This window comes from Phycodurus eques, chromosome 9 (assembly GCF_024500275.1).
Source record: "Phycodurus eques isolate BA_2022a chromosome 9, UOR_Pequ_1.1, whole genome shotgun sequence".
Classification (NCBI taxonomy): Eukaryota; Metazoa; Chordata; class Actinopteri; order Syngnathiformes; family Syngnathidae; genus Phycodurus; species Phycodurus eques.
In genome coordinates this window covers 29,313,797-29,329,267 of record NC_084533.1, presented here as the reverse complement: position 1 = coordinate 29,329,267, position 15,471 = coordinate 29,313,797, and the positions used below count along the sequence as shown (strand labels likewise).

The 15,471-nt window shown below is 43.9% G+C and overlaps 2 protein-coding genes across 3 annotated transcripts; both read right to left on the bottom strand.

Annotated features, from left to right (window-relative positions):
* Positions 1-3,340: 3,340 nt before the first annotated feature.
* Positions 3,341-11,336, bottom strand: b4galt7 (xylosylprotein beta 1,4-galactosyltransferase, polypeptide 7 (galactosyltransferase I)). Of its 2 annotated transcripts, none has more exons than XM_061686457.1 (6): positions 10,916-11,336; positions 8,130-8,471; positions 7,422-7,647; positions 6,625-6,708; positions 6,447-6,551; positions 3,341-5,391 (listed from the first exon to the last, which is right to left on the bottom strand). In XM_061686457.1, the coding sequence occupies exons 1-6, from the start codon at positions 10,969-10,971 to the stop codon at positions 5,236-5,238; spliced, it is 969 nt and encodes a 322-aa protein (XP_061542441.1). In that variant the 5' UTR covers positions 10,972-11,336; the 3' UTR covers positions 3,341-5,235. The 2 variants fall into 2 exon arrangements, with proteins under 2 accessions (XP_061542441.1, XP_061542442.1); XM_061686458.1 differs by lacking the exon at positions 10,916-11,336 and adding an exon at positions 10,600-10,894.
* Positions 11,337-12,364: 1,028 nt separating this feature from the next.
* Positions 12,365-15,322, bottom strand: tmed9 (transmembrane p24 trafficking protein 9). The gene is made up of 5 exons (XM_061685562.1): positions 15,133-15,322; positions 14,451-14,551; positions 14,223-14,348; positions 13,998-14,144; positions 12,365-13,234 (listed from the first exon to the last, which is right to left on the bottom strand). The coding sequence occupies exons 1-5, from the start codon at positions 15,278-15,280 to the stop codon at positions 13,085-13,087; spliced, it is 672 nt and encodes a 223-aa protein (XP_061541546.1). The 5' UTR covers positions 15,281-15,322; the 3' UTR covers positions 12,365-13,084.
* Between the last annotated feature and the right edge of the window lie 149 nt (positions 15,323-15,471).

Sequence of the window (15,471 nt, the reverse complement as noted above, 5' to 3'; positions counted from 1 at the left end):
AGGAGGTTGTCTTTATTGAAATCAAAAGCTATTTCAATCCAAAACACCATAACAGCAAACACACACGCACACACCACGAAAAAGGACACTAAGCCCAAATATTTTTTTGTTCTCGTTGTTGTAAAGTTAAATAAAGGACAAAGTTTTGTAAAAGTGTCAAAATGTTCTGCCTGTCGTTCATATCACTGTTGTTGTAAGTGTTCCAAATAGATTTGATTCATTACACCATTCGAATGAATTGGTCGATTCATCAGTTATCGGAATTTGATTCTGCCAAATATCGGAATCAGCCTCGAAAAATCTATACCGGTCGGGAACTCGTTCTCGACAGGGTTGAGGTCAGGGAGCTTGGGGGCCACGTGGCAGTCTCGGGTTAAGAAAAGGAATGCTCGTCCGAGTCGACTCGTCATGTCTGACAGCGGCCCCGTGTTCTCCCGAGTCGACTGGTCATGTCTGGTGTGAGTTTTGAGCTCGTGACATTCTTGTCATAGTTGTAGTGCAGGTGGTAACTTGCGTGCGCCTGCGTGTCTTTCGCTAATAGCTATCAATTTGTCCCCCCTCGCCGTTTGGTAATTTGCGGTTGCGCTTCGTGGAAGTTGCGCGTCGATTGACACTTCGGGCCTCGGGGCTCAAAGGTTTTTGCTTTTTACGGGAATTCGACACAATTACGCGCTTGGACTTTGAGGAGCCCCGCGGCCGTCTTACTCACGCCCCTACAAAATCTACAAGACGTAGATCTAGTCTACACAGATGTGGTGGAGGTACTGTAGCATACATAAGATATTGGCAATGTCGAGCTATATCGTTTAGATGAGCGCAATCCGGAAGTATCGAAACGTGTCGTGTCGATAAACGCTCTCTGGATAAGTTTAGCGCAGCATAGATCACAAGCATAGATCCTGGAGCTGTAATGAAGATAGATGAAATAAAGATGTCTAGTCGATCTTGTCATATAAACACTGTAGATGCACTGCACATACATGTTGTGGAGGCTGGTTTTTGTACTGTATACGGTACTCTAGATGTAATATATATATATATATATATATATATAAATGGACTCAAGATGCATGCGGTATAGAGCTGTGTCGTGTACACAGATGTACTCAATAGAGTGCGTTCATGAAGACGTTATCTATTGTACTGCGGGAGTAGTGCAGCTCGATAGTAGAACAGTATAGACGTGTGCAATGTAGATAGGTAACAGTAACTCGACAGACTCGATACTGTAGATGTGTAACGCAGTTGCATGTAGTATAGGAATACTACGCATAGATGTGGTATAGCTAGATGTACAGGTTGTTTTTTTGTTTTTGTAGATACTGTTGATGTAATCTAGACACAACTAGTATACATAGATGAAGTATCGAGTGTGTAGTGTGATGCAAAATAGAACGACGACGGCACTGATAGGTGGCTATACGGTCGAACTAGAGCGGTGTCCATAAATGCAACGGACAGAGATATACAGTATATGTAGATAGAGATAAGTAAGCGTCGTACGGATACGAAGATGCGGAGTCGCTAGGCGAAGTCCGGCGATTTGGTCACGCGCTTGCCGGGAGACGCCGCCAAGTGCGGCGACAGCCGCTGCGTGGCGTTCCAAATAATTATGCAAATGATTTTTCTCTCTCGTTCTCCTAATTAGTCCACGCAAATGACAGTCGCCGTCATTTTCAAGTCGTCGACCGCGAAGAGCAACGTTTGAATGTTTCCCAGCAAACCTCCCAATCGTCACAGTGTTTTGTAGGGGAAAAAGGACAACGCTTCAAATGTACCGAATGATCGCGTCCTTCCGATTTGAACTTGAGCTACGCTACTTTTTATTGGCCCGTCGGTGGCGTTTCGCACAAGCTAGCGGGCCTTTGTTGTTTTAGCCTCCGCTCCCACTGGTAGTGACAAATCGACATCTGCACGTTTTGCCTTTGATCTGAAGAATTGTTTCCTTTCTGTCAAGTTGCACACAGGATATCGCCGATTTTGACGGCGAGGCGTCGCACAACTGATTTTGTAGTTTTTGAAAAAGGTTTTTAACCCGAGACTGCCATGTGGCCCCCAAGCTCCCTGACCTCAACCCTATGGAGAACGGGTTCCCGACCGATATAGATTTGTTTGAGGCTGATTCCGATATTTGGCAGAATAAAATGTTATTCCGATAACTGATGAATCGACCGATTCATTTGAATGATGTAATGAATCAAATCTTTTTGGAACACTTACAACAACAGTGATCCGAATGACAGGCAGAACATGTGGACTCTTTTACAAATCTTTGTCCTGTATTTAACTTTACAACAAAGAGGGGGAAAAAAACAATATATTTGGCTTGGGTGTCCTTTTTCGTGTTGCGCCTGTATGTGTTTTTTGCCCCTTTTTTTTTTCAATTCTTTTAAAAATGTCTATTTTTGGATTGAAATAGCTTTTGATTTCAATACATATTCAATAAATGACTATTCTCTGTTTTGAAACTCTGCAGAAAAGTAGCGTTAAAGTTTATCACGTGACAAAAAACGTTCATATTCTAAACACAAAACATCAAATTTGCGGTGAAAGACATCAGCGGTATTTGTTTGTCGTTTTGTATTGAAATAGATGACGGGAATTCTTCTGTCTCTCCAACTGCCTTTCTTTTCGATGTAAATCTTTTTTCAAAGGCCAACAACAATCAATAAGAAAGAATACAAATCCCAACCTCAAACTATTAACCGTCCGTGCCCAGGAGTGGATAAAGAGCACGAACAAAAACCTGCATCGGGTGATGTTCTATGCTTTGTTCCGGCCACGACGAACGCGGACGACGTGCCTCCCACCTGCCTTGGAGGCGAACCGTTTTCCATCTTCCGTTTGGCCATTTTGGGGAAGAGGAAGACCGACCGGTAGCATAGTTGCTGAATGACGTTGTTTTGCATGAAAATGGCGCAATTGGGGGGATTTTACAAAGGTGACAAAGATTTTTGGGGTTTGGGTATCCTGGATTTTGTCAATCTTTTTTTTCCCCCGAACTGGTTCAGGAATAGGGAAGGAGTCGAGGGCAACCAAAATAACCCAAATGAAACATTTGAATAATTGTGCTGCCTTTTGTCCACTCGACACAACTTTCTGTCAAGACTGAGTCACGAGAAAAAAAGACTGCTGGCTGCTCGCTAGCCAGGCTACGCGTTAGCGCAGGCGAGGGGTGTGCAGACTTTTGTGCTAAGGGGCCCCGTTTGACTTTTTAAATAGGACAGCTCATTCCTACATCAGCTATTGTTCAAATAGTCCATTTTAATAACAACATAAAAATGAATAGGCACAAGTATCATCAATTCTAATGAACTAACCAATGTAATAAATACATCTTCTTTTCCTTTCGGCTTGTCCTTTTAATAACTTAACAAAGACATGATTATGCACAATTCTTTACTTTATTTACATGTGTCATTATTTCCTATACATCAATCATCCAATTTCATAATGAGATAAATCAATCTATAAAAGTAATTTTCAATTTCTGTCGCACTTCTCCTCACGCGGGCCCATCCCAGCTATCTGCGGCCACACCCTCAACCGGTCGCCAGCCAATCGCAGGGCACATCCAAACAAACAACCACGTGGGAGGAACGCGCAGTACCCCGAGGACACGCGAGCGCCACACACGCCGGGCCGGATTGGAACCCGCAACCTTAGAAGTGGGAGGCAGATGTGCTAACCGGTCTTCCACCGTGACGCCAATTCTCAATGAAACTAAATAAAATAAATGTTAGGTGGAAAATAAACTAAATGCAAAACATACAATCGTTTGTTTCAATAAAAGAATTCACGCGAATTTTGGAATAAATGGTGTACTTTTTCCTTCATTGAATTATATTTCATGAATATTTCTTTAAACGGTCACTTTTTAAATTGAATCACTCAACACAAATGAATAGTTCGTGAGATCAAATGAATACCAAAATGAATAAAAGCATTTGGATTAACCAATTTTAGGAAAACAAAATTAATGCAATCAATAAATTCTTGCTGTTTTATTTTACGATTTAAAATGGATTTGATTACATTTCACCCAAAAATCCAAAATGTAAATTTGCCGCTGTTACCATTTCTAATTTCATGATTTACAATAAATCAATGAGATAAATGAATACAAAATGAACACATTTCGATGCACCGATTTTGCAGGGGAAAAAATACAACCTTCATGCAAAAAAGAAATCGTTTTAAAAATCTGATTTTTCATTACAATTCATTTCAAACATGTTAACTATCTGCTCTGCACTTAAATTGTTCATTTTCTATTTACAATAAATCAATTTTGAAAAGCATTTCTGGTGACAAAGACGAAGAAACTCAAAGTAAAAACGTGGCTCCCGGGCCTCCCTCGGCCCGTCGGTTTCCACGTTGAGAATTGGTAGCAGCGCGAAGGCGAGAATGTCTGCCAGCTGGGGGCGCTGCTTCCCCGCCCGCCCGCCCGCGCACGTTCTGGGGCAGCGGATGCAACAGCGCCACCTGCCGCTCTCACACTCAATTCGGGCCCGTGTCGGTGGGAATCGGTCATCGCTATACAGTCGATTTGAGCGTACGCGTTGATTTAGGGCGGACCTTGATCGTTGCTCGAAAGTTGACTCAAAATCCCTTCGGAGGGATTCGGGAGTCGGGAAGCCGAACGAATGATTCGCGAATCCGTCGTCGAACCGATGAATCAAATAGTCTTTGCTCAGCGCACAGGGACGTCTTCTTCTTCTTCTGGCTTTTTATTGACTTAAAGAAAACCTGAATTATCAGGTAAAACATTGATTTGTATTTTATTTTATTTTTTTTTTAAATGTGGTTCAAATAAACTAAGGCTTTTCAGAAAGTCAAAACCATAGTCGACAAAATAATCCTTGTTCAGTCATATTAAAAAAAACAACTTCTGCCGGGGGTTTGTAAACTTATGAGCGCAACTGTCGAGCTCAGCAGTCAGACATATTTGTTGAGTTTTGTGGTACTTGACAAAAGCAAACGTCAAAATGTTTTGGAATCGTATTAAATACATTTGAGCACGTGTCGAGACGACGACTAGGCTACTTAAATATAAATGGACATTTGATGATCTTCCGGCTCTTTTGCTTCCCCAAAATGTTCTCCATCTGGACCTTTTCCTAAATTGGAGCTGAAAACCCCCGCGCCTCAAAAAAGCGGGCACGGAGTGAGGCCCAACACAGGCAAAGTGTGCCCGCGTCGGCTTTCCCCAAGAAAGGGCGCGGCGGGCGCGTCCTACGCCAGGAGGCACCAGGGCGTCTTGTCCGCGTCGCACTCCAGCCTGGTGTTGATGACGACGCACGGAGCGCCCCCTACAGTCAGCTCCTGGCGGGACTCCACATGGTAGCGCAGGTTGCTGAGGCCCCCTTCAGGATCCACTTTGAACTGCTCCTTAATTACAATGACTTAACCCATTATTTAAGAACATTAACACAATTCTGTAACATTATTTCAAGATTTTTCATTTCATTATTACAACGCATAAAACAACCATTTAACGGGATTAATGAATACAAAAATAAAACCAATGGACTAAATACATGTTAATTAAGCAATATTAAGGAAACTGAGTATATATTATGCAACAAATAAAATGGTATCAATTTAATAATAAAATACTTATGGATATACAGTATATTTATTTCATTGAATGACAATGATTTGACCAATTAGTTAATCAAATTTAAAAAATGTTCAGTCTTTATTCTACCATTTTATTTCATTATTGACAATAAATCAATTAAACAAATATTTAAGTCGATAAATGAATTAAAAAATGAATGGAAAAAAATACCATTAAATTAAAAAATAAAGAAAAAGTGACTATTAACACAACAATGAATATTAAAAAATAATTCAAGCTCATTTTTGTCAGAGAGCTCAATTACAATTTCTTATTTATATTTCATTGAATTACAATAAATCTACCAATATTTAATCCAATTTGAAAAATTTGGTGACATTTTACCATTTCATTTTATTATTTACAATAATTAAATGAACCAAATATCTAGTTAGATAAATGAAGAAGAAAAACCCTAATGGAATTATTACATTTTAATTAACCAATAAAGAATAAAATGACCACAACACAAAGAAAATGTTATTAATCATAACATAATTAGAGCTCATTTTTTGTGTAATTTATAAAAAATTTCAGTGGAATGAATTTACCAAACATTAAATGTTTTTAGAGTCGTTATATTATTTTCCTCATTTATTATTTACAATATATCAATTGATCAATTATTGAATGAGATGAATAAACATATTCAAATGGAATAAAGACTTTGAATGAACCAAATTTAGGAATAAAGAGCTAAAAAGTTTTTAAAAATAGTTTAACAACAGAATGTGAGTTAAAAAATGTTTTTTTAAAAAAACATCAAGCAAAAGTCCCGCTTAGGACCTTTTGACCTTGTCAAAAGCGAAGGTGAGAGGCCAACCTGCTTCTGGGCCGCCACGCGCTTCTGGTCGCGCTTGCGCCAGGCGGGGTCGTGCACGTGCCGGAACGTCCCGTATCCCGTGCCGATCCCGCTGGGCCGGAACAGCTGCGAATCAGCGGCGCCGCTTTTACTTCCAAAAGCCGAGTCCGCCTTTTATCGCGAAGAGACGCGCGCTCACCTGTAAGTCGGCCTTCCTCAGACGGCGGTAAAACTCGTCGTCCTCGCGGCCCCAGCCCCAGAAACGATTGGACATCCCGTTACACTGCGCAAAAACAACGTCACAAGTACTTGCCGCACTCGTCGGAGGCGAAACAAGTTCGACCGAGACCGAGCCTTTGAGGCAGATTCCGATATTTGGCACAATACAATTCCAATAAGCGATTATTCGGCCATCCGTCCATTTTCTCTACTGCTTATCCTCACTAGCGTTGCGGCCCAATTAATAATAATAATTTTAAAACATATATATATATATATCTCTATATACACGCTGACACTTACCGAAAACTTTGTTTGAATGTCATAATCATCATTGTCTTACGTTGTAACGTGTTTGTGTCTTTTGCCAATTTTTTTGTTTTGGAGTCATTGGCTTCTTGTAATTAAATCAAATAAAAAAATGGCTGATCTTGTGCCGATTGTTGCTGATGTTTGAAAATGTTTGATTGAAGGTCATTATCTTTGTCACGTCAAAAAAACAAAAAGGACTAATATTGGCCGATTCATCGGGCAGGCCCTATTACATACGCCGCACTGCACAACATGCATTACATGTTTAGGACGCACGCACTGAGCAGGTGCCTTCCACGAGCTACACGTGTACCGCACACGCACGACACACTGCACTCATGAAAGGTGCGCGACATGCAGAACGCCTTTCATGTGTGACGTGCTTTATTACACATGCACTACAAGTGTCGCACGTGCCATACACCTTGCGTGTCTTTTAGGCGCCCCTCGTGTTGTTGTTGTTACCATGCGGTAGTGTTTCTTGGTGAGCAGCAGGATCCCGCCCACGTAGGTCTTGTAGTGGTAAAGGGGGTGCAGGTCCGGGGAGGCCACGTGGAAGGGTCCGTCGGCCGGGAAGCCGTAGTCCAGCGCCTCGTTGAGGGGCAGCAGGTCCACGTCGTGCATGGCCAGGTAGTCCGTGTCGTTGGCGCTCTCCAGGTAGCCCACGTTGATCAGGGACGCTCGGTTGAACCTGGCGCGAGCCACGCAAACGCTAAGGTCAGCGTCGGCGCCGCCGCAATAGCGCCCGTTTTCAAACGATGAGGTGTTTTGTTTTTTTCAACAGCATACAGGCACGACCTGATTGTGACGGACGGACGGGCGCGTCGTCAGTTTAGTACCACCTTGTGCCGCAACATGCCAGGCAGCACTGAGCTCTACTTCCTCTTAAGAGCAAGAAGAAGGCGCAGAGAAGCTGCGGTTATCGTCACGACGATCAACGCCTCCCGAGTAGTTTTCTAAGCTCCGTTTGTATGGGTTGCTGCTCTGTGCAGTTGTTCGAAGGTTTTTGCATCTACGCTAACATCCGTTAGCCCATCTATGGCTTTCCGCATTGTATGTTAGCACTAAGCTAGCCAACTTGAGCCCGTGGAATTAACGGGATTTGTTCTCGGGCCCGACGGATGAATCGTCTGGCCGACTGAAACTTTTCGAACGCCCCGGGGCGCGTCTCACCTGAAGTGGTCCACCTGGTTGACGACGAGGATCTGGTGCTCGATCTTCTTCTTGTTGAGGAAGTCGTGCATGAAGGGCACGAAGACCAGCAGCTCGTCGAAGCGCTCCCGGAAGGGCACCACCAGCGCCAGCTTGTGGGGACCCCACGACGCCTCGTCCGGCGGGCGGCTCTCGGGGCGGCACGGCGGGGGCGGGGGCGGGGGGTCCGGCCGCCGGGGGAGGCCGGCGCCGCGGCGCCGCGTGTCGGACGAACAGCCGAGCTGCAGCCACAGCAGCGACGACGTCAGCAGCAGCACGCAGAGCCCGAACAGCTTGTACACGGAACAGCGGCCCCACGCGGACCTGGAGCCACAAAACGCCAACGCTGCATTGTTACTGCTCGTGGTGTCCTCAGCATTCATGCAAATGTATTTCCAAAACATTTGATATTATTATTAGATTATTACAATGTGCCTTTTGTCTCTTTTTTGAGGCCGATGCCGATATTGGGCAGAATAAAATCCCGATAACAGATTAATCGTCCGATTGACATTTTTTGGGCCATTTCTACTTTCCTTTCAGTAACAAGGAACAAAGCAACAACAACGGCGACCGTGGAGCAGCGTCCGCTCGAACAAACGGACCGAGATGACCGGGGGCCTCATGTACAAAAGCTGCGTACACACAAAAACGTGGCGTCCGCTTTTTTTCCACGGCAAAGTTCCGATGCATCGAGAGTGACATGAGCGTGGAAATGTGCGGTGCCTCACGCCAACCGCGTGGCTGGCGTACGCACGTTTCCGCAGCTTTTGGCGCTTTGGCGACACTTACAGGGGATGCTGGGAAACTGTTCTCAGAAATCTGCACACCAGAGACACATGAATAATTAGCACCGATGAACAGTTCATGCCCGGCAACATTTGATTTCAACAATGCAATTGAGGCCAGGACTGAGAATTCAACCAGCGTATTTAATGAACCACTGCTATTTGTGAGGACAGCTACGAATTGATCGAGGCGATCATTGATGCCGCCTTTTGCCCTCACGATCGCTTCGTGACTTCCAGCACATGCACTGAAAAAAAACTCCTTTGAATTGACTTCATTTGAACACGTACATCGGTTGCACACGATTAAAATGTGTTGAAATTGACATAATTTACCAAACGCGTGTCCTCTCCTGTGTATTCAAATAATAAATGGAGTCATCAAAAAGTAGTCAAAGTTTGTGATATGCTGATGTGCGTCTATTTGAATTCCAAAGATTGATTACAAATACCGCACATAGAACATTGATTGGAATGTACGAAGGAAACGTGCTTGGATTCATGAGTACGCAGAGTTTCAGACATCTGGATATTTTTGTGCGTACGACGTTTTCTGGATTGGAGCGTACGCCGTGTTGTAGTAGGGAATCTTCGTACACGAGGCCCCGGATGATGCCGCAAAATCGATCGAGAAGGCGGCGGCGTAGACGGTATGTCGAACCGAGGGACACGCCGGTTACGTCATCGCGGCATGTGACTAAAACGGACCAATCGCGAGAGATGATCTCCGCGCCATTCTACGCGCAGCAACAATTTGTGCCGTGTGCGCCTCCAGCGACGCGCGGGCCAATGCGTCGGTCACGTGACGCAATGCGGGCGTTGTCGGGCGTGCGAGGCGGGAGTATAAAGAGGCCTTAAAGAGGCCTGAACGCTTCATTCCTGGACGCTTGGCGGGCACACCAAACCACCTGCTGGCCAAGTGTATAATCACAGCATATCATGTGTGATGGGTTACATTTTGGCATCTGTTTTGGCTCTTGTCAATGACTTTGTATTACAAAACAAATCATTTCTCAACATAAAGTGTATAATAAATGACTCTGGAACGTATTCGGTGCACATGAAATGTTGCCACACTGGTAGCATCACATGATATGGAAGTTGTATTGTGTTTGGGAAAACGGCACGGGTCTCAGCGGGCAGACGACGGTGAGAGTAGGAAAGTAGGCAAGAAACAAACGGTAATAAAAAAAGTAGGACATCCGAGAGGTGACCTTGACGCCCGCTCGCTTTCTCTACTGTCCAAACTATCTCCAACGCTCTCCAAACTCAAGTACGCTACACCAAGTAGAACATCTTTATCCAAACTCTGAGCAGATCACAACTCTGTAAAAGAAGAAGGAACAAACAAAAACACCAACTGTTTGAACGGAGCCTCCGAGCACGCATGTAGCGTTTAAACTGCTGTCAAAGCTCGCGGCCAAACCTGTGGGAAATGTCATTGTATTGCAACATAGCTGAAATTGTAAAAAAAAATAAAAAAAAAAAATAAAAAAGTCGGACAGAAATTGCCAGCATGAAGCCCAAATGATTGTAAAGTGAAGTGAAGCGCACTAAAAGTCACTCCAAAGAAAAGTGAGACGTTACTGCTAGCTGACAACGTGTCTACAAGTCACAACGTGCACTCAGTCAAGTTCACATCCATCCGTCCGTCCGTCCATCACCTCAAGGTGTGCCTAATGACGTGTCCAATGAGCCTCCATTTCAACATTCCAGCAAGTCTCGGAACAAAGCTCCTCTGTCAAATCGTATTTGTCGTGTTGGCACTTTCGGGCAACAGGAAGCCACTTTAGTGGAGTCAATGCGCGCGCACCTCAGGTGCTTTTTTTGAGAGAAAGAAAAACGCATTTGAACGCATGTTAGATGGCAATTGAAATGATAAACTGAGAGAATCACACTCCTCCATTGCATGAATTTCGAAGAGTCGCGGTACAATACATGCGTTGGTCGAAATGAAGAGGTTTGACAGAGTGCAAGTACCTTCTCTCCTCCTTAAAGTACAGCACAGGTTTCCTCCTCGATGAAAACATCATCATGCTTCTTAAAAAGTTGACAAGTTTTTCGAAAGAACAGCGCTAACGCCCGCAGTGTCCGGCATGCTGACGACGTGTCACACTTAATCGGACTTCGTTCCAACTTTTCTTCCTTCCCGGGCAAGCCTCGCTCGCGTCGGCCGCGGCGTCCTCGTTTTCTCCTCGACGGCTGGACACGTAGCACGTAGCATGTAGCATTATCATTAGCATACCTGCGCCGAGCTATGCTAACAAGCTAACGTTAGCCTCCGTGACGGCGACGAGCGCCCTTAAAGCGGACAGAACGCCAGCCTAAATAAGGACAAGTACAATTTTCTTCATTTTATTTTCACGCGAGGAGGAAAAAAAAAAACCTGAGCCGAACATGATTGTGTTCAACTTGACTTGACACTCGAGCGGAAACAAAGCGCACAAGTGAAAAGGTTCCACCAGCGACCCATTTTCAAAACACACAAGTAGACGGATTTACTTCGTATCACGAACAATATTTGCGCGCGCACTAATAAACCGTCATTTTTAACGTCACGTCAGAAGAAAAAGACATCTGAAGGACGTGATTGGGTTCACCTTGACGCTCAAGCGGAAACAGAGCACACAAGTGATAGAGGTTCCAAACAACGAAAGGGATTGATTTCGTTTCTATTGTAACATTTAGTGGTTACAATAGATATTCGCGCAATCACACACACACACACAAATCGTCAACGTGTTCCTCTTCCTTTTTTCTACGCAAGAAGGAAACAAACCGAACAAGAGATGAACGTGATCGCGTTGAACTTGACTTGACGCTCGAGCGGAAACAAAGCACGGACACAACCAAAAGGATTTATTTCATATCACGAACATTTCAGCGCTTTCCAAACATTTGACGACTTTCCGACCACCCAAGGTTAATGGTGATCAACAATGACTTCATAAGGATAGGTTTTGCATCGATATTGATCTGATTTCTATGTCCGCCTGCAAACGTATACATTTTCAAATGATCACATCTTGAACATTCCTAGGAAATCACAACGTGCCACCGCAGTTGAGGCTACTTGTGGTCCTTGGGATCAACTGGGATCAACCTGGTGCCCACGGGACTGTAATGATACAAGATCTTATTTTAAGAATCTTATCAACGATAAGGTTCATACTCGTTCCATTGGCAGATTTCTTTCATTTATTCTAGAGACAAAACGTCTTGTTTTAAGTGAAAACTCTGCCAATGCAACTTGTATAAATTGACTTCTTAAAAGTAACTCTTTTATCTTGTCTGTCTTGCTGAAATTTTAGAAAAGTCAAACATTTTAAAATAAGTACAGGAAGACCTTTTCACTAGAAATAAGATAAATCCGTTGGGTAACGTTGGCATTCTTGCAGCGTGAAGACCGACAAAACGGACAGAATCAGGTCAAATTATTGCAACTTTTATTTCAACATCATTTCAATCTTTACCTTGACAAATCCAATCGCATGTCAGTGAAAACAAAAGTGTTAACATGTTTTCTCTTAGATGGAAGTATAAAGAACACGGTCAAATTGAGCAAAGTTGGCGAAACCTTAAATGTGAGCGTTGTATTGAAAAAATATTAGCAAACCTTCAAACAAAAACAAAGCCCTTTTCAGTATTTTCTAAAATCAAATATTGACACAAACATCCTGAAAGAAAATTGCCAGTGTCACACTACTGATGAATTCAACTTTGACCTCCTCCTTCCGGCATCGATGAAACGTAGAACATGTCAAAACAGGCAAAACAAATCAACATTCACACTGGACGCAGTAACTCCTTCTTTTCACTCTTCAGCTGCTAAAACTTTACAAACTCTTAGATTTTGGGGAGGATTCCAACCGATAAAATGAAACTGCTTGACACGAGTTCCCACGCGCGTGTAGCGATCACGCGTGACGGCGTCGCACACATTCAAGTCGGCGAGCGGCCGCTGGCTCGAAAATACAAAAATCCACCAACACGCCACGCCGTCGGCCCGCTTCGCACTTCACGGGGTCGGCCAAAGCTTTCAGTCCAAATAGAAATCCGAATATTGGCCAAGGTCTCGAGTATCTCGCGTGCGCCGCATCTCAGCTCTGCATCGCATCTGGTCGGAGACTCGGCGGCGCAGACGCGCATTTAGACGAGCTTCTTGGCCTCGAAGAAGCTCTTGAGATGTCTCATCTGCCAGATGCCGATGGCCACCAGGATCAGCGTCTGCACGATGGACCACCACAGGACGCGCTGGTTGGTGCTCTCGCTGGTCTGGCGGAAGCGCTCCTCCCGGTACTGCAGGAAGACATGCGGACAGCAGGGGGCGCACGTCAAGACGACTGCCATCAGTCTTACCGACCAGATGACGTCATTTCACGACGAAATTTATGGAATTGCAATCCATTACGTTACTGGGAGAAAATGTCTACGTAAATTACAGTTGCATTTGGAAATTTCCATGACTACAATTTTTGTTACATTTGACCCCCCCCCCCCCATCATCGTGCGTGTCTAAAATAATCATTAAGCTAGCGGGCCATTCTTAAAGCAACATAGTTTGTTTTATATTCATAAAGTGTAGTATTCTGTTTGCTGCATATTTTTCAAGGATTCAAGGAGTTTAACTGTCATACCAACGTTGACACATTTAAGCATAATATGGCATTACATTTGATAGCCGAGGTCCCTGATTAACCCAATAACTCACAAGATTTATGAAAGCTAAACAGAAGAAGAAATAAGATACAATAACAAGATAGAAAAGATACTTATTTGCAGTTGTGAATGTTTGTAAAGGTGCAAATGCAGCAAAGATTTGGATGCAGTGTAAACAAATGCCAGAGGCTTGAATTGCACATAATATTGACAGCAATTTAGAGAAAACTTCGGCTGGGAGTGCCATTAAACAGCTTGAAGCCTCTTTTTTGATGAATTGTTCACTAGCTGCCTTGTTGAGAATGAATTTTGTGCCGTGAGATTTTGATAACGTAAAACACACGCCTCTGGAAACTGTGCCTTATTCTCCGCGTGCCTAAACCTGATTTGTCTGTCCACTGACCCTCTGGTAGTTCTGCTCCTTCTGGATTTGGTCCACCTGCTCCACCAGCTGCCTGACTCGCAGCTGCAGCTCCGACAGTTTGTCTTTAGCGGCGATCTCGGCGTAGTTGTTGGCGTGCTCGCCCACCTGGATGTCCAGGTGGACCCTCTGCGGGCAAGCGGCAAAGGGCGGTCAAAGCAAATGGCGGCAGACGTCTGCTCGCGTCGCGCGGCGGCGCGTCCTCACCAGCATGCCTCCGGCAAACAGGGAGAACTTGGACGAGTTGGAATGCAGGCAGATCTGATGTTCTCCGGGCGTGTGAGACGTGAACGTGAACCTCCCCTCCGAGCCGTACTGTCGAGACAGGATCACCTGCAAAACAAAACCAAACAAACAAAACAAGTCCGGATGTGAGAAGTCTGCAGCGGATAAAAACGCAACTACAAGATTCCTATTTCAAGCAGAATAAGCAACCTTCTCATCGGGGTCTTTGACCTCCACAAACATGCCCAGCCCCTGAGTGGCCGGGAGGTATTCTTCTTTGTGTTTGTCGTACAGTTGAGTCCGATAGTTGCCTGCAAACAAACAAGGTGAATTGATTGCCAATAAAAACCCATTCCTCTGTCAATTACTTATTTTTGATGAATCAATGAATCGGTTTAAAAAGTGTTTTTATTATTTTTTTTAAGTTAAACAAGGTCTCTATCAACAATCGAAACAAAATAGTGGACAATTAATTTGATAAACGAGTTGTTGCCAATTAGTCGATTAATGTTTCATCTCTACTAAAATGACTTCCCCATTCAAACATAAAACCTGAAATAAAGTGCCATCACGCAATTACCATCTTTCTTAATTTGTACTTTGCAAATTTGTAAAATGTAATTTGTACTTTGTAAAGAACTATCGACAGCAAATAATTGTCAAAGTAAACATGACAAAAATAATTTGCATATTCAAATGATCTTACAGCTCAAGTATTATGTAAAATTACAGAGTTGGACGAAAATGTCCACTTTTTAGTCCACCTCTGTGAAATGTCAGGCAGCAACTTCTGCGAAAACGCCAATTTATTTCAATGATTGAAGTTGGTGAGCTAGCACTTAGCATTAGCACTAGCACTAGCATTAGCGAGGCCTGCCGCCGAGGCGCTCACCGATGATCATCGTCTCATCCGGGATTTCTTCGATGAAACACTTCTTCTCCGTCTCTCCGATGTGGAAGTACAAGGCGGACACGACGCCGTAAAAAACGTTGAGAAGCAAAAACGTCAACAGAGCCCAGCACATCCCGACGGCCGCCATCTTCCTGACGGGAGAGGGCGCTACTACGCATGCGCACAAGCGCCAATGCCACGTCAACCAAAGACATCAACCAGCCAATCAGCGCCCTAGATAATTATCTTTTTTTTGTTGTTGTTATAATGAACGAGAGGAACGCTCAGGTTAAAAAAAATACAAAATCATGATGGTAAAATATTTGTAATTTAAAAGCG